We start from the raw sequence: 24920 nt of genomic DNA on the forward strand, positions 1-24920 counted from the left end.
TTGTGATCTGTTTTTTCACTCAAGATGAGGATTACAAAGACTAAGAACAGTGCTAATCTCTTGTAAAATAAAATCTGTGGCTATTGAATAGGAAAATAATTTATTTAGTGGAATAATTCATTGGAAAACAATTGGAGACTGTCCCATGTTATTAAAATTTTCCAGTAATGAATAAAACAAAGAAAAAGTCTATATGACCCTTCTTTGAATATGTTTTCCTCTTGAAATCATTGTTCTCTTGGACTTCATTTTCTGTCACTTTCTTGTCCCAAATCCAGATGGGTTAAAACTGCTACTGCTAGAGATTGTATATTTTTATCCTAATATTTCTGAGTTTTTCTTTGTGTTTGCTTCTGTATGTCATGTCTTTGGTTTCAGGTGCAGCTAGATATATCAGATTCACTAATAGAGATGCATCTACTTGCTTGTACCTGCTGTCCTTTCCCCATTTCCGTCATACTCTCAGTGATTGCTTTCCAGTATATTTTCACCTCCATTATGTATATTTGCCATATGTCCAGACCTAGCCCCCTGTTTAAACAGGACTCCTCAATCAGGTAGTAATTAAGAGGAATGGAGCAGCATCTGATAAAAAATGTGCCATGCAGAATTTAACTTCAGTGACTATGTTATGGAGTTAGGTTGGTCCTTAAGTCAAACTGGAACAAATGGGAATATCTTATTAAGTTCTATGGTTCTGTAGTTTATTCTAGAGCCTGTGTTTTAAACATGTAATTCAAATCCTCTCTAATGTCTTCCCATTCCAGCGTCCCATGTCTCTTAGGGGGAAAAAATGGGCTACTCTGAGGCATAATTTATTCTGCTATCAACTTTCTTGTGTGTTCATTTTATTTTATTTTATTTTATTTTATTTTAATTTTATTTTATTTTATTTTATTTCATTTCATTTAGAAAACAATGTATTTGGATACAGGCCTAGCTTGCATACAGAACTAACTTGCACAAACTGCAAATCCTTGTGTGTAAACACAGCATGGATTTTAGAAATAAGACTCAACAGGGAGTCTCTTTGTCCTATTTGGATGCACAAACCATGAAAGAGCTGAAGTAAATCTGCAAATTCTCTTGCTTTAGGAAGGCAAGTTCCTTTTATACAGTGGAAAGTCAGTGTAACTTCAGCACATAAGCAACCTACTTAGATGCAGCCCTTCAATCAAGTTCTCAATGTACAACCTGTAAAGTTTATTTCAGGTTTGCTGAGGATACAGCTTATGGGTCTAGTACTTTCTGTTTTATGAGAGGTAATGGAAGACTCCATGGGAGATTTAATATCAGAAGTAGTTTATTTGTGAATTTGTGAGCTTTCATCTGGCATGATTTTACTGGGAGGGCTGAGAGGAACACACACACACACACACATCCTGTTCCCATTTTTGGCAGTCCTGGATCACACCTGGGACAGAAATGGGTCCTGGGGCAGGGGGAAGCAAGGCACGTCTTGCTGAGCGTGGGAGAGCAGCCACGAATTCTCCGTAGCTGAACCCTGTGTTCAGCGCTGCATGGCTTGCTGGCTGTGCAAAAAGTAGAACCCTCTGCTTATGTTAAGGGGATGGCTGGTGATGATTGTGGACAGTTGATTGCTAAATAGATAACATACATAAATGCATACATATTTACTCCATTTAACATCTAAAGGAGAATATTCTTGCTTTGTAGAACAAGTGGGTAAAGTTAGATACTGCGCTAACTCATATTCATGTATTGTCTAAGACTTTCCTAGCCCATGATAGGCAAATAATTTTTATTGATTAATTAAACAACAATATTAATCCTTCTTCCAAATGTCTCATTCTTGTGCAAATAATGTATATTTCCCAGTATTTAAAAAGTCAGTAGAGTGACTAGTGATTTGAGGGGCCTTAACCTAAAGTGCTTTAAAGGGATCTTACTGTTCAGAATTACTTGTATTGTATACATACCAGAATACATATGGTCATACCTGTGTATTTGGGGAGAGGAGGAATTCTTGTAAGTCAGCTGATCTGAAACTGATCCATGAACTACAATCAGCAGTTATATGAAATAATTTTGAAGTATATTGTCAACATTTTAAAAGGATACTTGTGAAAGTTATAAGCAGGTACTCAAAGCACTTTTTAAAGTTTACATCTGATACTGTGGCTCTTAACTAGGTAAGCTGTATTTAATGAATCAGCATTTTAAAGTAGCAAACGCTGGTGGAGAAATGCCTTGAGGCTCATAAACTTAATGACATCTACCTGGTAACTAATGCCAAAGTAAGTCTGAACACAGGAATACAAAATTACTCTTGGTTGTAGGAGCAAAGTTCAAACACAATTTCAGAAGCGTTTCAGGACATGGGTTGGACCGGTTTGGACTTGCACAGACTGACTGTTTTCTTTTACATGTTCAGCAATGCTCAATATTTGCTACTTTTTAATAGTCATCTTCATCATCATTATGCTCCTTATTTAATGTATGTGCAACATCAAAATTATGCTTGTGAAGTGATAATTCACAGAATTATGATCTCCTGAGTAATTCTATCCTATAAAATACTAAATTATATTAGTCAGAGAAGCACTACTGCAAGGCATACTGCCTTTATTATTTCTTTTAATGTCACCGGAGGTGTAAAAACTTCTTTTTTAAGTTACTCCTGTTGTGCATTCAATTTTTTTCTTTAATGGAATTATTCTAGATTTACATTTTTCTGTAATTTTAGGAACAAAGGGCTTGAGCTTCTGATTTAAACCTGTTCCACAGGAATATCAATGCTATTAAAACAAAAACCACAAAAAAAAAAAACAACCCACCAAAAAAAAAAAAAAAAAAAGAAAGAAAATATATATGAGTGTAGCCTAAAGACATTTGGTATTTTGAGAATAAAGACCAAACTGTATTTCTTCATTGTCCTTTTGAGTATATCCACTGTCTTTAAAAATTTATGTAATTCATAGTACAGGTACACTTACAGAACTATTTGAAATACTTTTCTTTTGAAACTGTCAAGGCAAAACTATTTACCGAGCAACACACAGGCTAATATAAACTTTTGGTGCTGAAACCGGTTTACAAAAGGCATATTTTAACATGTGACATTCTTAGTTTAGAAAAATAAAAATAAGAGCTGTCTTCTGGCTATCACCAAATCTGTTTGCAGTGCTTAGTTTATTAATATTATGCCGATACTTTACCTCTTGACATTAACAAAGTTGTTCCTATTTTTGAAATGCCGATTTTGGTGCTTTATTATACTAGTTATGAGCAGAAGTCTGTGCACTGAAATGGTTAGCAGTAATTCCAGCTCAGTGCTACTGTGCAACATGGTTCAAAGGATGTAAAATTTGTTCAGATTAGAATAGTCTTAAAAGCTGGAGACAAAAGAAAAAAGGCATTAAAATATGCCCATTTTCCTTCAGAGACAAAAGCCAGAAGTTATTATCATGTTCTGTAAGTGCCATTTACTTCACTGATGTCAACTGTTTTGCTTTGTCTTTATCTTATTCCTGTTTACATATCAAACAGTGCTAAGTACGAGGCAGCTTTTCCTCACCTTATAAGCAGAATACATTGTCCTCTCATTCACATGAGATCTAAAGAAACAAAAATATTTGTTGTAATTTTTTTATTCTGTGACTTTGTAAATATAGTAGAGTTTAGTGGAATTTATTTTTGAAAGCTAATATCTTGGTTTTATACACTCAATACCATTCATTCCAGCAGTTTTGAAAACATTTTAAAAAACATGTAAAGCTATCAATTAATTCATTCTCAGTCTGGCAAAGTACTCCTTAAGTTTGATGTTTATGTCTAAATTAAGTCTTGGGATTTAGGAATTAGTCACAGAAATAGCTAATCTTTTAGAAAAATTTGATTTATTTCAGAGAAATATTCTTCACAAATATTTAATGTGAGGGCAGTAAACTAACTTAATTGTAAGAAAAATGGTTTATAAATGGTTATATTTTGTCTGGAACTAATACATGTGTGAGATGTTTGATACTATAATTTCCACCTTTAACATAAAAATTAAATGATCTGCTAATACTGAATTTTCAGTGATGACCGTTGTGCTTAATCAGGGTTACTACTCTGAGCTGGATGGGAAGGAGGGATGGGTACTGCAAAGACAAAAGCCACACGCTTTTCACATGATTGTGCAGGCACATGGTTCATTGGGCAGCACTAATAAGGGGAAGGAAGGGATTTAGCTTGTTAATCCATGCTTCTTAATACAATGTCACATTAAATGACACCCACAACATGCATATTGATTGTGTTAGAGCTGGAACCTGATTATGAAATACTGCTTCATCCTTCTGTGACGTTGGCTCTCTTGAGAATTTTCCAGCAACAAAGCATTAATTAATTAAAGTCTTGTAATATGAAAAGTTCAATTAAAACTGGCTTTGGTTTAGACTTTATATAAAAACAGGTAGAGGCAAAAGATAAGTCTGTGTGGCTTGTTGTGGAGTGTAGCAGAGACACCTCAGGTGGTGCCATGCAAAAAGGACCATAGCTGTGTTGGGGCAGTGGACTGTCTGAGGTAATTAGCCTCACTTACTGTGTTTTCTGTACTACACCTGTGTCATATAGGTATAGTTCAGGAGTCTTTGTATAATACTGCATTGCACTGTATAGAAGTAAATGTATGATAAGATGATATGCCTAGAAATTGTGTAAGTAATGGTTAGGGCAGCTTGATATCTAGGTCTCCAGTACTACTTATCTCCTGCTATCTCGTTTAAACACCTCATCTGCCTGCCTTTCTTTCATGTAGAGTGTCAACCCATAACTTCCAATTGTACTTCACATTAACATTTATTACAATACTAAGATTCAACTGAAATCAGTGGGATGAAGCGTGGGTTTGAAGTTAGTTACACATAGATGTTTTGCTGAATTAAGACGATCTACAGGGATGGAATAAATCATTAGTTTTTCTTCACAGTACATGTAAACCTAGCAAGAAAAAAAAATATAAAATCTTTCTTTCTTTCTTGTTGTTCCAGTAGCCTGAAATCACTAAATGACTAATATGATGTCATGACACACATGGTCTGTGTTTGTTTTTAGAATAGTTGATGCAACATTTTATAGAAGCTAGCACTGAGAGAATATTTGTGTCTGTTTTTTAATAACACATTTTAATTAAGATCAAACTGTAATAAAAGCCTTTACAACACTAGAAGTATATGAGTGCTTTTGATAGGCATATCTGCATCCATTCAGTCTAAGTGACATGCTGTCCTGTAGGATATAAACACATATATAAAGCTGACTCATCAACCAGCTTATGCAAAGCAAGTGACAAGTCAGTTCTATTTCCTGCCTGTCACCACAATTACAAAGAATTTGGATACCTCTGTGTGAGGGGAGAGGTATGGAGAAAATCATATCTAGGATGAAGATGATGTTTTGAAACAGCCTGATTTCATTTCTTTATCCTGAATTTCTTTAACTGGACAGCATGTAATAGTTTTGGAGAATTACTGCATGACAGGTTCACACATGCATACAGCATGATAAGTGTGGCTTTTTGTCCTTTAAGTGAGAAAAAAGTAGTTCTGGCTTGTATAAATAAATATGAAGAATCAGGATCTCAGTCTTAATAGCTATTTTGAATTATTGAATGAATATTAAGAGTTTTATTTGTACATCACTTTTATAAAAGAAACAAGGGGTTTATAGACAAACCTCAGAATTTCTGATTCATAACATGATCTGCAGTAGCTTGGATTGCATGATTAAGTATTGCTACAGAGCTCTGTATTTAGTTATTTATGTTAAATATTTATCCTTTGCTGCTTCCATGTGAATTCTTTACCTGCTAATCTTGAACTCCTTTTAGCAAAATAAATGTACTAGATAGTGTGGTCAATTGTGCTAGAATAGGAGTTGATACTATTCTGTTTCTGTAGGGATTAGCTAAAAGAAATCCTAGCAGTAGCAGAGAAATGGCATGTGAGCAAGTGGATCAGAAGAAGAAAGCACACAACAAAAGTTTTAATTCCTCACAGGAACCAGTTACCCAAGTATCTCAGAAAAGATCAGATTATGACATTCAGAACTTCTCATGTGGTGTTTTTTTTTCTTTTTTCCCCCCTTTCTTTTTCTTTCATCAACTAAAGGAATATAAACAGAGAAAAATAATATTTTCCTTTGCCCTTGGTTTGAAAGGGGCCTCCAGAGATCTGGTCCAACTCTTTGTATCAAGACAGGATCTACTGTGCAAACAGACAGGTTCTTTGAAAATCTATTGCAACAGCTACACAAAAGAAAGACAAAACTTAACTGATTTGATTTGTAAGCTAATGCCAGGACTGTTTTAGCTGTGTTCACATTCACATCCCAGTTCTTAACAGGAAGATGATTCTATCATTCCTGAATCTTTAAACATGTAATTTGCTGCCTTGTTATATTTGGAATAAGCAAAGTTTCTGTCAGTCCTGTATTTTTTCCCCTTGATACAGCATAAGAACTAAGATCTAAATAAAGTAATATTGAACTCATTTAATGTATGCCTTTACCTGGAAGCCCAGCAGAATAAAAATCTTATCCTCCTTGAGTGTTTTTGTGCAAGAAAGGGTTGTTTTTCAGTCATTCTGCTAGACTTATGAATGAATAATTTCATGTGAAAGCTACAAACCATTTATTGTCTAGGTACAAAATCAAGACAAGCTGAATTATCTTGGAGATGGTGGTGGTGGTCACAGCATGTATCCTGACAATTAGTTTGGTAAAGCTCATGTGGGTTATCTTCCTAAATTTCAGAATTCAGCCCTGTGCCCCAGCTCTTTCTAAAACAGCTGATGGAAATCTTCTGACTTACCAATAATGCTATTTCTCCAGATATTTTGAGGACATAAAAAAATCCTAAAAGGGAATTTCCTTGGTTTCTAGTTCATAGAAGGTGATCAAAGTGTCTGGAAATTTTGTGTTTTTCTTAAAATTTAAAATTAATTTCTTTAAGTTTTCTAATTTTTTTAAAAAGAAAGACTATTTAGAAGTTGATCTCCAAGTATTTATTTCCAAGGTGAGAAGACATTTTCCTCCTCATAAAATAATAACACTCTGCTATTTTAACTACTAGATAAACTAGTGAAAAGGGTTGCTAACCAAAGCAGAGGAGTTGCAGTGCACAAATGTTCTTTCCCTATTTTGACTCACCCTTTGGTAGGTCTCTGATGTTTAAGATTGTTCTGATTTTAAAACACTTTCATCACTTCAGATTTTAAACAATGTAAATTTCTAAATAAAACTTACTTGCCCTCAGATATCTTATGGCTCTTAAAGCCATGATCAATTTTTGTGTTTTAGAGACTGTTCAAATGTCAAGGTAATGTCCCCAACAACTTGAGACCTACCTTCTCTTGGTCTCCCACTTTTCTGGGGCCGAAATTACTGGGGTTTTGTGAAGTTATAACCCCCACACACTCCCCAGCATTTCTGAGAAATAAGTTTAATGTTTTTCGTAGGATCATAGGATGATACAGTTTGTTAGGGACTTCAGGAGGTCCCTAGTGCATCACCTGCTCCAAGAAGGGCCAGCTGTGAGATCATATCAGGTTGTTCAGAGATTTGTCCAGTCAAATCTTGAAAACCTCCAAGGATGTTTGCCTCTGGAGCTTTCCCTTCCCTGGACTGAAGAAACCTTGCTCACTGGACAAGCCTCCCACATCATGTCTCCAGCCCTGGCCATTGAGGTGGCCCTCCACTGATCTCACCCCACTTCAGCAATGTCTTCTGTCTATTGTGTGTATGTGTGCACACAGAAAGCTGGATGCAATATGTAAATGTGACCTAATGGTGAGTGCTGGGCAGGGGGAAACAGCCCCCAGTCTTCTGGGAATGCTGCTGGTGATGCAGCTCTGGATGCTGCTGCCCAGGCTCATTGCCAGCTCCTGCCCCACTCAGTGCCCCTGGGGCCCCAGGGCCTTTTCCTCAGAGACTCTGCAGCTCATCAGCATGTATCATTGCAAGGGTTTATTCCTTCCCAGCTGTAAGGAATTTCATTGAATTTCATGAAGTTTCTGTTGTACCATTCCTTCAGCCTGTAAAGGGCAGCCCTACCCTCCAGCATATTGACTGTTTCCCTCAGTTTGATGTCCTCTACAAACTTGGTAGGAATGCAGTATCAAAATCCAGAAGAAGCAAGTGTTGCAAATTATCTTCATATGTTAGTTCTAGTACAGTACCATCACATTTTACATCTCCTTGAAATTGGATTATTTCTGTAAGACCTGTTTCATGCTCTACCATGCTATTCTGTGTTCCTCAGGTCAGCTGTGCAGACTAGTGGTATGTCTATGGTTTTGGGCCCAAAGGACTGTAGGATTTTTCCTCTGTGCAATATCTTTCTCAATCTTCGGTACCCTACATTTAATGAACACTTTTGCTCCAAGTCATTTTTCTGATACATTTTTCTATTGCTTTCTTCTGGATTTGCTCTACCTCATCCTGACTTCCCTGAAATGGAATGCCCAAAATCACACAGAATACTCCAATTGAAGCTTTACCATGCAAAGTATTTCAGGCCTTTTATACTGGCATATGTAAATAAGAATGTTATGTATGATGAGTAATATTTTACAAAATCAAGTCAATACTTGACTCTCATTTAGTTTATGATAAATGCTTTTCTGATGATCCATGCCTAATCTTTACCTGTCTTGAATCTGTAGTCTTTTGTCTTATTTTATAATTGTTCTTAGTTGAGTTGTATCTTTATAGTACTCACTCATGTTTGACTTAATTCCTTGACAAAATGTGCTTTCATCTGGTCTCTGACACCTTCTCTAACCAACAAACCAGCATAAATAACCTTATTGCTTCTGTATTTTTGTATTATAGATATGTCCTCAGTTTCTAGCCTGAGCACAGAATCTTTAGAGTACTAAGACCTCAAATGCATAAATTGTTCTGAGTATAAGTAATTAGAAAATGAAGCTTTTTGCCTATAACCAGAGCTTTTTTTTTTCTCAAGAGGCTAACTGTGACTGGTAAAATCCTTATTATCATAAGCAAAATTTATTTAGGAGTTTCAGCTATAGTAAGCTTTTAAGACTAACAATTAATTTTGTATTTTGTTTCCCTTATATCAAACCTGCTATAGCCCAGAAAGCTCTACAACGAAATGAAGATGCATCAGCACCCATCCTCTAATAGGAAGGGAGTCAAGTAGCAAGCAGCTAGATGCTAACTTAAAATAAATAAATGATTTTCTTTCATCATAGGGCTTTATCCTAAATTTTTATAGTGACTTAGAACCACTTAATGATATAATCCCACCAAGAACTCTCTTCATTATTCATGATATTTACTTCAGGAAAGCCCTCTGAAAAGATGTGTCCATCTGATAAAACCATGCTTCCTCTTCTCCTCTAATCAAAACTCAAATTTAACTGTCTTGACAAAAGGGAATTTCTGATGGAGTGGATGCGACCTACTAATCTCTTTCAGACAGCTTCACTGTCAGATATAAGATGAACCACTGTAATGAACCAGATATTTATATATGATAAACAGCAATAATATACATAGTTATGTGGCATAAAGAATATTTGAATATTTCAAGTGTCACATGTTACAAATGTGAAGTGGTTAAGTGTTCAGATAGTTTTTTGGTATATGCCTTATTTACTCTGTTAGTGAAATATTGGTTTATAACAATCCTTAGGAAGGCTTGCTACTACAGGGTCCCATCTCTCTGCCAAGCCTTGGAATTTCTGTGGCCACCGTTGTGTACCAAGGTCTTCCTTTCTCACTTAACAACTACAACAAGACATCTTGAAGTACTTTATGATTGTAGTTGTCTAAAGAATTTATTAGTGCAAAACATCATTTATTTGTCAACCTTTACTTGCTAGGGATCAGAAAACTTCCGTGTGACATACTTCAACAGTTCAGATCTCCCTTCAAGTGCTGATAACCACAGTCTAGACTATAGCCAGCCAAGGTAGATATATTGAATTCTAATCAGAGTGTGAGCCAGCTTTTCAAGACTGGGAAGTAAATCCAAGGCCAAATGGTGATTGTTTTCTGGCTTGGCTTTGACTATGCTTCAAAATATCAAGGAAACTTATTTTTGAAAGCCTGCAATGTTCTTGAGCTTCCCACTGAAAGAAGGTGAAACTCCCTGAGTGGACTGTGCTAAGCTTTTCTGCCTTGGTATGAGCTAACTGGGACGTTGCAGCCCTTGCTTACCTGGGGTGTGAAACATGAAGGTTCAACATCCCCTCATGCTCTAGACGCTTTGAACTCACTTTGAAATGGACCGCCTGACACAGTGAGTGGGGAAGCTCCAGATCTTTCCTGTGGGTTATGCTGACTATGAGACTATAACCAGAAAGGGGTACCCTCTTCTCGGTTAAATCCCCTAATTATCGAATTTGGAACCTTTTTATTTTTCTCTCTTCACAGTTTTTATAGAAATGTAACAGTTCTAATAGGAAAAACAGAATTAAAAGACTCTAACCTTCTGTAGTAATTTTGTGAGTCCTGTTTTTTATTTCCTTTGCTTTTCTTGTAAGGAAATGAAATGACATGTTTTGTTTATGCAGAATGAGGCAGATACTGAATGCTATTGGGTTACAGTTCAAAAGAAAATAAATGAACCTAAATTCAATCCAAATCAAATATTGTGTTGCTGAGGTTTTGGCAGAATAGCAAACTGATAGTCAAAATTTTTCTTTTTAGTCTTAGCTTCTGTTATTTGCTCAATCATCTAAACAGACAATATTATTTTAAAGAAAGTTTTTAACCAGTATGGTTATGTAAGAATTTTTGAAATATCCATATGCCACAGAAACTCAGTGTTGTTCAGGTAAGCTGACATTTGTTCCTATGTATTTCTTCTTCATATTTGAGATATATGTACCAAATTATGAACTTTACTGCAGATGTAAATTGAATAATACAAATCATGATGATATGTAACATTTACAATGTGAATAAGGTAAATGGGTAAGGTAATTGTTGACTTACATAGGTAGTTAACACATAAAGAATTTGATGTCATTAAGCACTGTTTTGTATTCTTGGAAACACCAGTAACACCCTTACCTGAAAATTTGATCTATCGTGTAATTTGATTGATGGTTGAAAAATTGTAATTATGGTAAGCAACATGCTGAAAAATTACCACTATTCATTTTTTTCTTCTAAATAGTAATTTGTTTTTCCTTTGAGAGACAGAAGATACGAGATTGCTACAATGCTGCAAATTAGAACTTAGAAAAAAAATCAGAAAGAAAAAACTGTGTAGATAATCTTTTTTATATTTGTCAAGAAATTGTCTAATGTGGCATTGTGTTTTCCTGAAAGTGACTACAGTCTACTACAATTACTGATTTGTTTATCTTCTTAAAAAAAACATTTTGTGGATCAGTAAGTTTCCTCTTTGTTGAAATAAACAGTCACCGACCACATGTGCTTAACTTTTTTGTATGCTGATAAGCACCTTCAAGAATCCTAGTCTGATACAGATGTCAACATGGTAGCATTTAAACAAATGGTTAGACAGTCAGTAGAAAGGAGTTAATTATTAGAAATGCATACACTGTTTAGTTCATGGCATTTACCAGAGATATATCATTTGTATCAGCAGCTACCTTCAACTAAAAGGCTCAACTTCAGCCAAAATCTGAGAATCTTTTTCTAAAGGCACAGTAAGATAATGTGAATGTCATTTGCAGAATGAATTAGCATGCAGAGATATGCAAGTAAAGCTAATAAAACTATGATAAGTAAGTCCACAAGTGGTCTGCATCATCAGATATTATGGAACATAATCTCTGGCTTGCATAGCAGTAGTACCTCTTTACTAAAATTTTCAGTGAAAAGAATTCAGAAGTCATCAGGTCTGATGTGCATTTGAGCACAGACTACCTTGCTGGAAACTCTGGTAACAGCATAGGTTTTCATAAATATGATGGCTATAACACTATAGTTTCAATAACAAAAATCTAAGTGAAAATAATATCTAAAAGCTCTATGGTAGATTCCCAATGGAAATTTTAAGCAATTTAATCCCTCTTCACCATTAGCAATGCAGTTTTATCCAGGCCACTTGAATGTCAAAAAAAAACCCCAACAAAAAAACCACTATAAATATAAGGAAAGCTACATGTCATGAAAAAGCTTTACATTTTATAGGTTAATGATGTATCTACAGTGAAAGAACGTTTCATTATTATTAGGACTTTTGCACTGTGACACATCCCTTTCCCCTTTCTCTATTTTTGTAGGAAAGGCAACAATTTAAAATTTGTTCTGGACTCTGGTTCTTAAGTATAGATAAGTGATAGTAATATTAATACAAAGGCTGTCTCAAACCCTTTTCATCCTCAGAGCCTTTAAGATGGAAAGAAGGAGGTGCCAGGGAACTGTTTTATAGGCAAAAAAAGTTTATATTTTTATGGAAATGTCACTGTTTCTGAGGTAGAATGAACTTAACAATAAGAAAAATGCGATTCCTTGTATAGCTAGTACATATTATACCCCTGCTCTGCTATACTGTATATTTTCTGCATTTTCAGGGAGTTGTATGGCCTCCATCAACAGTTCCAAGTACTCTAAACAATTAATCCATCCCTAATATGCATATATTTTATATTATAAACATATAACAGTTGAATGTGCGTATCTTCAAAGCAATTTTCATATTTCATTAGTCCTTAAATAGTTTGGAAAATTAGTGAGCCTCATGACATATTATAAAAGAATTTAATTGCTTTTAGACTAGGGAAACTGATTCTAATTTGAAGTGCACCTTAGAAAATGTCCAACTGCAGCCCTTTCCAAGAGCACTAGCACATCTGTTGATTAAATCTTTGGGAGATTTATACTGGGGAAGTCAGATTCTCTTCCAGCAGGCATGTCCGAGCAGATGCTGCAGTTTATGGATGGGTGGTTGGAGCCACAGGCACCTGGTTTGGCGGGCACCCAGTTTGCCCCCTGCTGTATCAGCAAGAAGTGCTTGTGCTGAAGGCAAGAACTGATGCATGTTGGTTCATATCACGGCTCAGCTCTTTCCTCCAAGGGAGTGAGCATTCTGGGTCACTTTGCTATGCTCTGGCCTGCTTTGATACATGTTGGTAGTGTTCACACACCTTTTTGCTGCAACAATACCCACTAGCACTTTAGCTATGCTAAGAAGAGCTGGTTAAGTGGGGTTGCTTAAATAAAAGTAGTATGCAATATTCTCTTCACGGGACAGGAAAGAGTATTCCCTGCTTGGTAGACAGGGAGAGAGACGGGAGAACACCAGTGAGGAGGCTTTTTTTTGCAGGAATGGATGTAAGGTTCCAACTCATCCAACCATTCAACAATAGGATATTTTGACAGCAGAGTAGCTGCTGCTGCAAATCTCTTAATTACAGATCAAAAATGCCACCAACACACGATGCATAACACTAAACTGGTATAAGCTCATGCAGCAGTTCGGAACAGTGGAAAATTTTCTGCTGGATTAACCTTTATACCAGTAGGTTCTATGCCAGATTCAGCATCAGATGTGTTCTAGCCTCCTTTTGACACCTACAGGCAATGTAAAAAACGCCAGAACAAAAATATAAAGCTGGCATATACTTCGTATCATCTGCTCTAGCTAATTTGACAGCTGTGCTATCATTTATATCTACTTGATTTGGACAAAATTAATGTTGTTATTAACCTCAAGGAAACAGTACAGAGCTCTGGCAGTGGTGCTCTTACAAACCCATGTTCTCAAAGACTGTTAATTCACCAGCTTTAGCCACTGATGTGAGACTTGTTTGTACTTGAGATATCTGCTGACTGAGATCTCCTGTGGGTGCAAAAAGTGATTATGCACCCAGGCACATGGGTTTTTTCCCCATTATTCTTCCTCTGCCCACCTGCTGTGGTAGCTTATGCCATTATCACTCCAAGGGAAATCCACACTGGTAAAGCTGATATCAATCCACTAAAATGTTCTCTGCATTTCATTGTGTGTGCCTCGTAAACCTCATTATCAGTTAGAAAAGTGCAAATACTAAGTCATCCTTCCACATTTCTATAAAGCTACGCACATTCATATAAAAGGCCACATTTACAAGAGCTACCACCCTTACTACAGCATTGCCAGACTTCTTGTAATAAAAGGAGTTTTATTTTGAAACCATGTCTCTTCTATAGTGCAATTAAAATAGGATTGTGAACAAAATTGGCAGAAATTAAGCCAGTGTTATTTCCCATCTTTATGTGACAGATCATAGACCAAACATTAGTAGAAAGCAGAATAACTCTGGGGAATTTTTGTTGGTGTAATTGTGGTGAAGGGATGAGGGGTGGAGTGTGTGTAAATTGTTCACCTTTGTTAGTGTTGCAATGATATTTTGATTTAGGTGTGGGGAATTCTTTTGTTGATGTAAAGTGACATTTGTGAAGATTGTAGATTGTGTGATGAATGTGTGTTTTAATAATAATGATAACTTGATGATAATTATAAAAGAAAACATCTTTTCATGTTCTCAGCATGATGTAATTAAAAATCAGATCCCGCAAGATATTCAGTAGCCTCATGACTAGTGATTTCAGCTGTATGAAAATACCTGAATACTTTTTAATATCTGGCCCATAGACACATTTCAAGAGGGTGAAAATACATGGTTCTAAAAGGTTGATTGCTGCGTTTTTCAATAGTCTGTTGTACTATAGTTTTTGATTATTCTGATTTGTGTTACTACCCTTTACATTGATTCTGTTTTTTTCTTTCCTGAGTTAGCTGCTTCACTAGGCGTCTCTCTTTCTCTCTCCTAATCATTATTTTTGGGAAGGTTTGTAGAATTTCCTTTTGCTTCACAGTGTGCAAAGCAGTACAGCTTAAGGGCTGTACACTTACTACTCTATGTACTTCGTTACTACTTTGTTCTGAGATTCTGAGTATACCTGTCACCCATTCAGCTGCTAAGGGAGCAAATTATCATCATGGGATCAGGCAGATAAGAGCCGATCTATGCCCTCGCCAGCAGGAGGGGAATTTTAACAGTCAGAGTTATCAGAAGATCTCTTCAAATCTTGCTTCTGAAGGAGAATCCCTGGTAGTGCAAGAATGGCAAAACTGTCAGTGGTATAAATTAAATCTGAAGTTTTAGCTTACCTGTAGGGCTAAAGTTGGCAGGGGGGAACCTTAAGCAAAAGCTTAACAAAAGAAAATAGAAGCATTTTGTGACTGGTACTATTCCCTCCAGAGGCTGAGAAAAATTTGTAATACACCTCTGGTTAGAAGGGCAGAGCTGGCTTTTAACCTCAAAGTTTGATTGTGCACCAGCCTTGTAAATACTACATATGCTGTTTTTCCTCTGTGCAGGTATCTAAGCCAGACTGTACTGGAAGAGACGATGTCAGCAGCCAACCCTCAAAACAAGGAGAAATTAGCCATACTAAAACAAGCTCTAGGTGCTATGGGATTCAATAGCCTGGTAAGTTCCACAAGCTTATGTTATTAGCAGCTAAAGTTACCATATTACTTAGTTAAAAGCAGGCCTTTTGTGGGGAAAAGAAGTACCTTTCTGTCTTTCTTTTTTTCTGTTGGTTAAGACCTTGAAACAATATACAGTACTAGTTCACTCCAGGGAAATTACTGTAATCACTTTTAAATAGACACAGCACTGACAATGTAAATCTTTTTCATTCTTAAAGATTCACAAAACAGCTTCAAGGTATAATACTCTGAACAATTAAGTTACATAGATAAAAAGAAACAATCAAATCCCATATGACAGAAAACTCATAAAACCCACAGGATTTTTTTTCTCTTCCTGATTATCTTTCTGTCCCTTTCAATTTTGTGAGGCACGAATTCCAAATGCCTTTGCTAGCAGCACCTGAAAAGAAGTAAATACATATCTAGACAAACTAAATTAGAGCTGGGTAACTTGAAAGAGCTGACTTAACCCCCAAAAAGCAACAAGAAGATAGGTCTGATGTTTGTCTTTAATCCTATAAAGCTAATGAAGAAGATAATTTGGATAATTAATCAAGAAATGGTTCTGGAGGACAGAGGGGTGACAGGAATCAGAAGAAATAAAGGGCTGAGCATAAGAACTCATGCAAGATATGTAAATCCCTTCAGGATACTAGAATATTTAACAAAATCCTCATATTTCTTACATATGTATATACTACCTAGCACACTTTAGCTGGGACACTTCTGCAAAATAAATGCGTAATCAACCGTAGTTCTAGAAGGAGGTAAAAGAAGGTTGTAGCAAGGTGGGCATCGATCTCTTCTCCCAGGAAACAAATGATAGGACAAGAAGAAATGTCCTCAAGTTGTGCCAGGAGAGGTTTAGATTGGATAGTAGGAAAAATTTGTTCACTGAAAGGACTGTCAAGCATTGGGACAGGCTGCCCAGGGAAGTGGTTGCATGATCATCCCTGGAAGTATTTAGAAGATGTGTAGATGTGGCATTTAGGAACATGGTTTAGTGATGGACTTGGCAGTGCTGGGTTAATGGTTAGACTTGACATTCTTGAGCAAATTTTCCAACCTAAACTATTCTATGATTCTGTGATATTTAGCATCATAAGAAAAAAGTGGAGGAAAAGTTTAAGTATGCTAGTTTATCATAAGAGATGACAGATGGGAAAGGGATCAAGTGCTATCAGCAAAAAAAATTGTGAGTCTGCTGAAGCTGTTATTTAGGTGTGAGGTAGACTTCTGTGGTGATGGTACATCATGTAGTTGTTTGGCATTCCCTTGTTAAGGTAGTAAGAAATGTTCTTTGGTAACATGCCACCTTTTAATATAAAGAAGAGTGGGTTTTTCATGAATATTCATGTGGCCATGTACAAATTTGAACACATATGGCTGGCTATATTTGAAAGAATTATTCCTTAGCCTTAGTGGATCTAGCTCTGCACCTGTAGACACTTCTGCGTTTAGCCCAGTGTTCACAAATGGATGGATCTCTCTAGCTCTTTCATTAACCTTTCTGTTCTGTTGAGGAAGGGGTTCAGTCTATAAATAAATAGTTGAATGCCTAATGAATCAAGTTTTAGAAGACTACAGAAACTGTCTGAGAACACTTTACATACAGTATCCTTTTGGATCCCGCAGTTCACTTTGCTCAGAGTTCTTGAAAAGAAGTAATTTGACTCAGAAAAGTGTAAACCATCTTCAAGGCTCCTCTATATCCAGGCAGCAATAGAATAATCATTTAGGAGGCTGGAAATCTGTGGAGCTCCAGAGTACTGCAGGCTGATTTCCTGTGCTGGAGGTTAGAGGGGAATATGTAGGTAAAACACATCTATAATTTCTACCCATTACTTCTGAGGTACATGGAAAGGTCTGTATGCATTATTCCTTGACCACCTAGCCACATTTAATGATAGAGTAGATTATCTTTTTGAAGAACTACATAAAAAATCCTTAGCAGTCTTTAACGGTATCTTGCTGTGTTAATGTTTATTTAAAAAAATGTTTTAAAGTTGAGGAATATGCATCTTGGAAAAAAATGGGAAAGTGTTTGAGGATCTGGAACGCTAATCAAACCTTACCAAAATCACCGAAATAAATGGCTATCCCAGCCTGCTGCAAGTCAGTGCTTACAGTCATCCCCAAACCAATTCTTAAGCTAACAAGCAAGAAGTGTCCTGTACTACTGTGCCAACCCGCCTTGTGTAAGAGGCCTTCCCAAGAAGTAGGGTATAGCACCCTAGTCTGAGTGCCATATTAGTATGACAGTTCTTCTGTTGTAATAGCTATCGTATTCAGCATTCATCTGTATATATTGCTTTTTTTGATCTTCAGCCTTGGTACTGTGTAATAGAAAAATATACTGTTGCCCTATTTACATCTATCTCATAGAGTAAGAGATTGAAGTTCTTCTCTTAGAGAATCAAACTTGCTTAAACAGCATTGGAGGTGCTGGAGTCTGTATCCCAGAAAGACTGTAAGCTTTTTTTAATGTCCTCTGATGATGGGCATGCTTACTAGAGAAAGGAACAAGAAAAAGAAGAATGCATTTTTTAATTTTTTTTTTACCTGTTGCTTTTGAAAACTGATGAAAAGTCATCCAGGCTTGGTTTCAGCATGTTCTGAATTCATTGCAGTTACTTGAGAATAAAGAGGATAGATTGGCTAAGTATTTAATTTGTAGTGTATTTTTTAATTTTCTGCAAATTCCAGTAAGTGAGACTTCTCACTGATACTTCTCCTGTTTCAGTAGAATCAGATTCCAAATATTAATTTTCAAAAAAATTTCAAGAATTATCAACTAACTTTGCTGTGCATAATGCCATGTAATGCTCTAGTGGATAGCAGTTTTCCTGTTTTATAATTTCAAAGGAGCACCATTGTTATATAACTGACCTTAAAAAAAAAACCTTCCAAAACCCGCTATGTTTTCCATGTTTTAGCATTTTGGTTCATATTTCATGGGTCACTTTTTGTTTGAATTTAAAAATATTTTAAAAACCCAAGAAAATTAGTTCTTTTCTTGCTGTGGTAAAAAAATGAGGCCAGGAAAAATCTAGCCCTAAAGATAAGTGCTTCTTGGCCTTAGAGGCATCAGAACATTGTATGTAATCATGGGGGGAAAGTGTGTGGATAAGGGAGGTTGCTTTTGTTTCTTTCAGACCTTAATGATGGCTTTTACTACCAGGAACCTGTTATAATTTAAACACTTTGTGAATGCAGTTGGCTGAGTAAAAAACAAACCTTGCTATTTCCAGATACAGAAATTGTCATGATGGAAAAAGTCTATGGACAAGATACATTTATTTATTGCAGAAATAATTCATCCATTAAAGATATTTCAGTATTTTTTACCACATTGGAAAAACTTTTTTAACTCTGTAGTTAGTGTGATTCATATTAAAACAAAAGAAAAAAAGGTAATCGTGTTGGTTTATGTCCTAGATAGGTCCCAGTTTGATTTCTAAATCCGAATTTCCTGTCAATAGTTCACACATGAATACTTTTTAACTTTGCAAATGCCAATGATACACAATAATAGAATTTGTATTTTTATAAAACATTGCCTTTCACTGGTGTGTGCAACAGATCTTTTCTTTAATTCTGTATAAAATATGTGCAGGAGGTGGAGAACCTGTTTGTAATTCTCTCAGCAATTCTGCATCTTGGAGACATTCGGTTTACGGCTCTGACAGACGCTGAGACAGCATTGGTGTCAGACCTGCAGCTACTGGAACAAGGTCAGTGGGATGTAACCTTGCAGCATCACATGCTTGGTCCCACAGTAGGACAGTTGCGCTGATCCACCAACAGATGGAAACACAATTCCAGGGAGACAGAGAAATTGCTTCTGAAAATTCATAAATTACTGTGAGAAGACAGTATCCAATTGACTTGGATGTTTTATAAGCTACAGATTTTTGTGAGATGAAATAAAATGCTAGTATTGCAAATCATCTATTTCAGTGTCGTATTTAATGCTGTCATTCACCGAAATAAATTGTACACTGCACTTTGTGCAGTCTTCTTTTTAAAGGCTCTTGCGCTGCTTGTCAACAGCTGAACAATTTGCATTGAACTGAATTCCTTACATTCAAAATCTATATCTTAAAAGGGTCTCTTGTTTCCATGCTTTGAAGTTTGCCCTCTTGGGTCACTAACAAATCTCCTCAAAGTGGCCTATGGCTACAGAATGTCAATAAGTAGCATGCCTTAACTCTAATACAAGAGAAAGTCTGCCAAGTCCTGGGGAAAGTCCTGAGTAATCTTTAAAGGGGAAAGAAAGCTGTAATGTAATATACAGATATGTTCAAACTTCACAAAGTGCTGATTATAGTAATCCGATTTTATGTGTTCATTAATTTTGATTTCTCCTATGGCGGCACTCTTTTCTTTAATGTGTGGGTTCTTTCAGTGTTCAAAAATAGCATCTACATAAGAAAACCTGTTATAAAAAATAAAATATGCAGTAGAGCACAAATCAGGCTTTCTTTAAATTCTCTTTTCATTTCAGTGGCAGGCATGCTGCAGGTTTCACCAGATGAACTTGCTTCAGCCTTAACAACTGATGTTCAGTATTTTAAAGGTAATCTTTTCCAAGCTGACATTCTCATAGATCAGACCTGGTGGCATTTTGATCCTTCTGATTTAAGAATTTGAAAAGCATATAATATTTGTTTCTTATTTCTTGTATGGTCTTGTAAATTTTCCCTCTGAAGAATATGTAGTATTATCTGCCATGCAATAAATCAGACTGGGCCACTGAATTAGAAATGACTTTGTAAAATGGAGCAAGCAGTTTTACAGTCTGACACTGATGGGCTCCTAACTTGATTAATCTTACACAAGCGTGTCAAGGTAACAGATTAGATATTAATACTAAGAACTAAAGTCAACAAGAGTGTCATGGGCCGGGGGGGGGGGGTGGTGGTGGTGGTGGTGGTGCAGGCAGTTTTGAAAGAGTTCTTTTCAGTAAAATGCTAGTTCTGTGTGGTACTCATACCCTTTGCTATTGAAAAAAGTGCAAAGGTACATGTTTCCAAATGGAACATCTTGCAAGTGTTGGCAGTCTTCTCATCTTTCTCTGGACACTTCAGCAAAAATACTAATACCATGTATAGGTTTGGCAAGGGTGAAATAACTGTAACTAAATTTACTGTAACTGAAATTATTTAAGACGAGAGTTACAACATGCTTTCATCTCCATTTTCTGCTTTCTGTTTTAGGAGACATGATTGTACGGAGGCATACTATAGAGATTGCAGAATTTTACCGGGATCTCTTGGCAAAATCTCTATATGGTCGTTTATTCAGCTTTTTAGTCAACACAATCAACTGCTACCTTCAAAATCAAGATGAGACTGACAGGTAGGAGTGCCATTACAAACTATTAGGTGTGCCATTATCTGTTCAAACCCAGATCTATAAAAGAAACATCATTCCATCATTTAAAGCATTTTATGATAGCATTACAGTGATGCCTGGATCTTTAAATCACTGGCCATTTCTTCAAGTAATTTCCTTAAACATACTTGTTTATTTATTTGCTTGTGAACATGGTACTTTATGTGGTATGCCAGATCAGCGGTTGGAACTAGTAGCCTTTTAAGAGCTGGCAATACAGCATGAGCTAAGTCTTTCAACAAGCAAAAAGCTGCTTGATGTTCTTTTAGTGCAGAAGACACTTGTTCTTTCTCTCCAAAACTATGACCTTAGCACAGGATATTAAAAACACAATTTTGTTCAAAGGCCTTCAAATGAATATTTAAACTTCACTGAATCAAGTGTTCTAAGAATGTTCTGGATCTCTGTAGGTTGTCATTTGCTAAATTCAATGCTGTGGCTATCTAGTATGGTTTCTTAGAAAAAAATGAATGCTAATTAATGTATGTCAGTGGAGCAGTCAAGAAACAAACAAAAAATAAAACCAAAACCAACTCTCAGTATAATCAAAGTAGCAAACTAAGACAGAAGACCTAATTAGGTGATCGTAACATGTGATTTAACCAAGGTTCAAAATCTCACATGCTCAGATAAGCTTTCTTACGAACACTAAGTACAAGATTTCTTGGCATTATTGGTAAATGGAAGTCCACAAAGATAGGAAACTTTCAAACAAGAGTAAGTATTTTTCCCTTATATCATATCTGCATTGGCTTCATAGGACAAATATTTATTATGTGCCTTTTTTTAAAATTTGATGACTTCACAATCTTATTTTTATTCCTATCCAGTTTGTAAACCAATTAGTAATAAATCACGTTTCTTTTCTATAGGCATAGCTAACAGGAAAAGCTACATGCCTCAGTAACTCAGAACTTTCTGCACATAAAACCTTTCTGTCATATATACACCACCAGAGTGTTTAGCTTCCTGCTGGAGGCAAAGGGAAGGTTTGCCAGTAACACAGAATTGTTTTACTTGTCTGTTTCTGATCAGACAGCCCCTTAAAATTACAGGCACCTGGACAACCAAGCTACAGCAGCTTTCCAATCCATGTTCTAATTTGAAACTCTGTGTTTGTAACAAGGGAGGACAGTGGCATGTGGTCACATTCCAGTCTTCCCCATTTATTCCTGGGTCTTACGGTACATGGGCTTAGCCCAGTGCATGTCTGTGACAGCAATCCAGCTCAGGTATTCCTAGTTACACTGAGCTCATTTGTAGTGGTCATTGAGGAAGAAATCCAGAATCAGTATATTAAAAATCTATTAAAATTATTTGAAATAATTTTTTAATGTATCATTTTGTAGTTTTGAAATTTGGTATCTCACAGTCTTTCAGAATAGGGTGTTGTGTATCTCTGTTGTTTAGTAATGTGAACCTATAATTTCTAGGTATTATCAGATCTTCAAATATTGAAAGTCAAAGCTGTTTGTATATTGTTTATCTTCTAGTCTCCTTTAGTGCAATCATATGTGCCTGAGGAGACTTCTACCTTGTGGAAATACTTCTCAGTGAAACTATTTCTACCTGTGTGGTACCTTGAAAACTATGTGATGTTCTAAGTCCTAGCTAACACAGGAGAACTGTTTGATGTTGTCAGAAATGAGGAATTTGCAATAGTTTTGTATTATACCTTTGTTTGAAAGAGAGGAGTTTTTCATTTAGGCTGGCTGAAGGAAGCTAACCAACTCAGGACTTACTGGCAGTGCTGACAAGGCATGTTAAATTTTAGCAGGCCAAATTCAGCCTCTGGTCCCCTTCCAAACTTGAAGGAAAATAGCTTATTTTGGGTGAAAATTAAGTTGACCGTCTTTGATATTTCAACCTCAATTGAGTTAACCAGCTTAAGATAAGAAAATACTTCCCCCATCCCCAGCTTTTCTTTGGTTCAGCCCAATCACGCTGTGCAACCTGTAGTAGGAAATCAAAGCACAGTACAGTTCAAGATGCAAGCTGGATTAATGCAAGTCATTTCATCAATCTGTGATTTGTGGTTCAGATTTACTTCATATACATCTGAGCAATTCTCTCAATTAGCAGCATTATATCTCCAGTTTGGTGCAGTTTTAATAAACCTCTGCATAAATATCCACCAAAGACATTATCTAATATGACTAAATAAGGATGATACATTTCAGGTCACACTTCACTCCCCATTCGGAAACATACACAGTTACTATCCATCAGATGAGAGGAAGCTTTCATCAGAAATCTGGAATAAGGTTTCTAACTCAGTTCTTTTTTGTTGTGAGGTAGCTTAACTGTACTTCCATTCCACTTCAGTAAGAATTTATGAAGCAATAAAATTAGATTTATTGGCTTAGTAACTCTAAAAGAAACATTTGATCTTGGCATTTTTGATGAAACTAGGTACCTGAGTTTAACTTTTATGGTGAAGCTCTTCAATTTTGGTCATTAATACTGATTTATATTTACCATGAAATAGCTTGTGACTGGTTTCAGGCAAAATAAAAGTGATGATTACCATTAGATCTAAGGGAAGGGGAGATGATTCTATGTACAGCTGCAAAGACCAAGCTCTAGCGATATAAAGTATAAGGGGTAAAAGTGTTGCCAGAGTCCAATAAATTCATTACTTTATAATACCATCCAATAAATATAAAGCAAAAGTTTTAATGACAGTGTGTAGTGAGATACCTTCGGTAATGTTCTCCTTCGTAAAAAGTTACTTATGATTTTCTTTAGTTAGAAGTAAATCTTTAGCATGGATGCTAGTTTGGACTGGTTGCAAGGTACTTTGAGGTTTATTACTTTATTCATCTTGATATGTTTCAAAGAAATTCACTGGGGAGAAACTGCTTTTCTGTAATTGGCCTCTAGAATGGGATTAGAAGCAAGGTATTACAACTTCTCACAGGCGCTTATAATTCTTTTTTAAAAAATTATTAATATTTATATTCACTCATTTCTATAATGATTTCCTATTCTACTGATTTTTTAATTCTAAAAATCGTCTAGGTGAACTTCTTCCCAAGACTCTTAACTCTTCAAAGTTTACTACTGTTTAACTCCCATTCAAAGACATATGCTCATTTTCAGTTTTGTAGATAAAAGAGACTTGAGCGTTTATTTTGCCTAAATGTGGCATTTCAAGGTACTTGATTCCACATGGCCAATGTTGGCTCTCATGATTCAAATGTTGGTAATAAAATGTCTTAAGATGATGTTTTATGAACTCCTCACTCATTCTGCAAGAGGACTTTATATTTATGGAGATTGAAGAATGCCTGTGAAATCTTGTTTGTCTTTTCTGATGGAAAACAAGCTAATTAGGTATATGTGCTTGAAAAAATCTTGATATTGCTTTCCCTACTTGCTAGTAAGTAGAAGGCATGATGGTTTATCAGCTAGTTAGCAAAGTCTTTCTCATACGTGGCCTGAAGATGGGGCTCATGCCAATATGCCTGCTGTATTGCAGAAAATCAAAGAAAGCTAGCATTCAGTTATACCTTCTGCTATCACCAGGTCAACCATAGATTTCTGTTTCAAACTAAGCATGTAGAATATTTCTAAAAAGGTATTTTCTGAAAGCCTGTGTATTCTGACTGTGTAATCTTATTTCCAGCAAATTTCAAATATTGCCAGAAAGTATCAGTGGCAACACTTATTTGAGCAAAAGAAAAATCTCCAGAGTCTCATTTACAGACTTCTTAATACACATCATCCAGTTTACAGAATGAGATATTCTAAAATAGAAATGTTCCTAGCCTAGGAAAAAAATCAGAGATGAACTAAAACAGTTATTTATCTATTCTTGAATGCAGTAGAAGGGTGCTGAGATGGGCAAGAAAGACAAAGAGAGAGTTCCTGTTCAGAACATGAACCCACAGCATAACGAGAATTGTTTCTGTATGTGAAGATAGGGATATCTGTAAAACAGACAAACAATACAAAGCATCCAATACAATATGGTGCATAATATCATAGTTTGAGTTCTGCTTCAGTCTACATCATTTCCAATGTTTTATTAAACAAACAATACAATTTTTTAAAGCATAGAACAATTTTTTCTTCAAAGAGCTGGAGA

The 24920-nt window shown here is 36.0% G+C and overlaps 1 protein-coding gene across 2 annotated transcripts in view; it reads left to right on the plus strand.

Annotated features, from left to right (window-relative positions):
• The window catches only part of MYO16 (myosin XVI), a 405668-nt gene that overhangs the window by 259790 nt on the left and 120958 nt on the right, over window positions 1-24920 (plus strand). For both annotated transcript variants that reach the window (XM_040584517.1, XM_040584516.1), the window contains exons 17-20: window positions 15317-15428; window positions 19050-19167; window positions 19941-20012; window positions 20653-20794. In XM_040584517.1, coding sequence (XP_040440451.1) covers window positions 15317-15428; window positions 19050-19167; window positions 19941-20012; window positions 20653-20794 — 444 coding nt within the window. The remainder of the gene's footprint in view (window positions 1-15316; window positions 15429-19049; window positions 19168-19940; window positions 20013-20652; window positions 20795-24920) is intronic.

Source organism: Falco naumanni, chromosome 2 (assembly GCF_017639655.2).
Source record: "Falco naumanni isolate bFalNau1 chromosome 2, bFalNau1.pat, whole genome shotgun sequence".
Lineage (NCBI taxonomy): Eukaryota > Metazoa > Chordata > Aves > Falconiformes > Falconidae > Falco > Falco naumanni.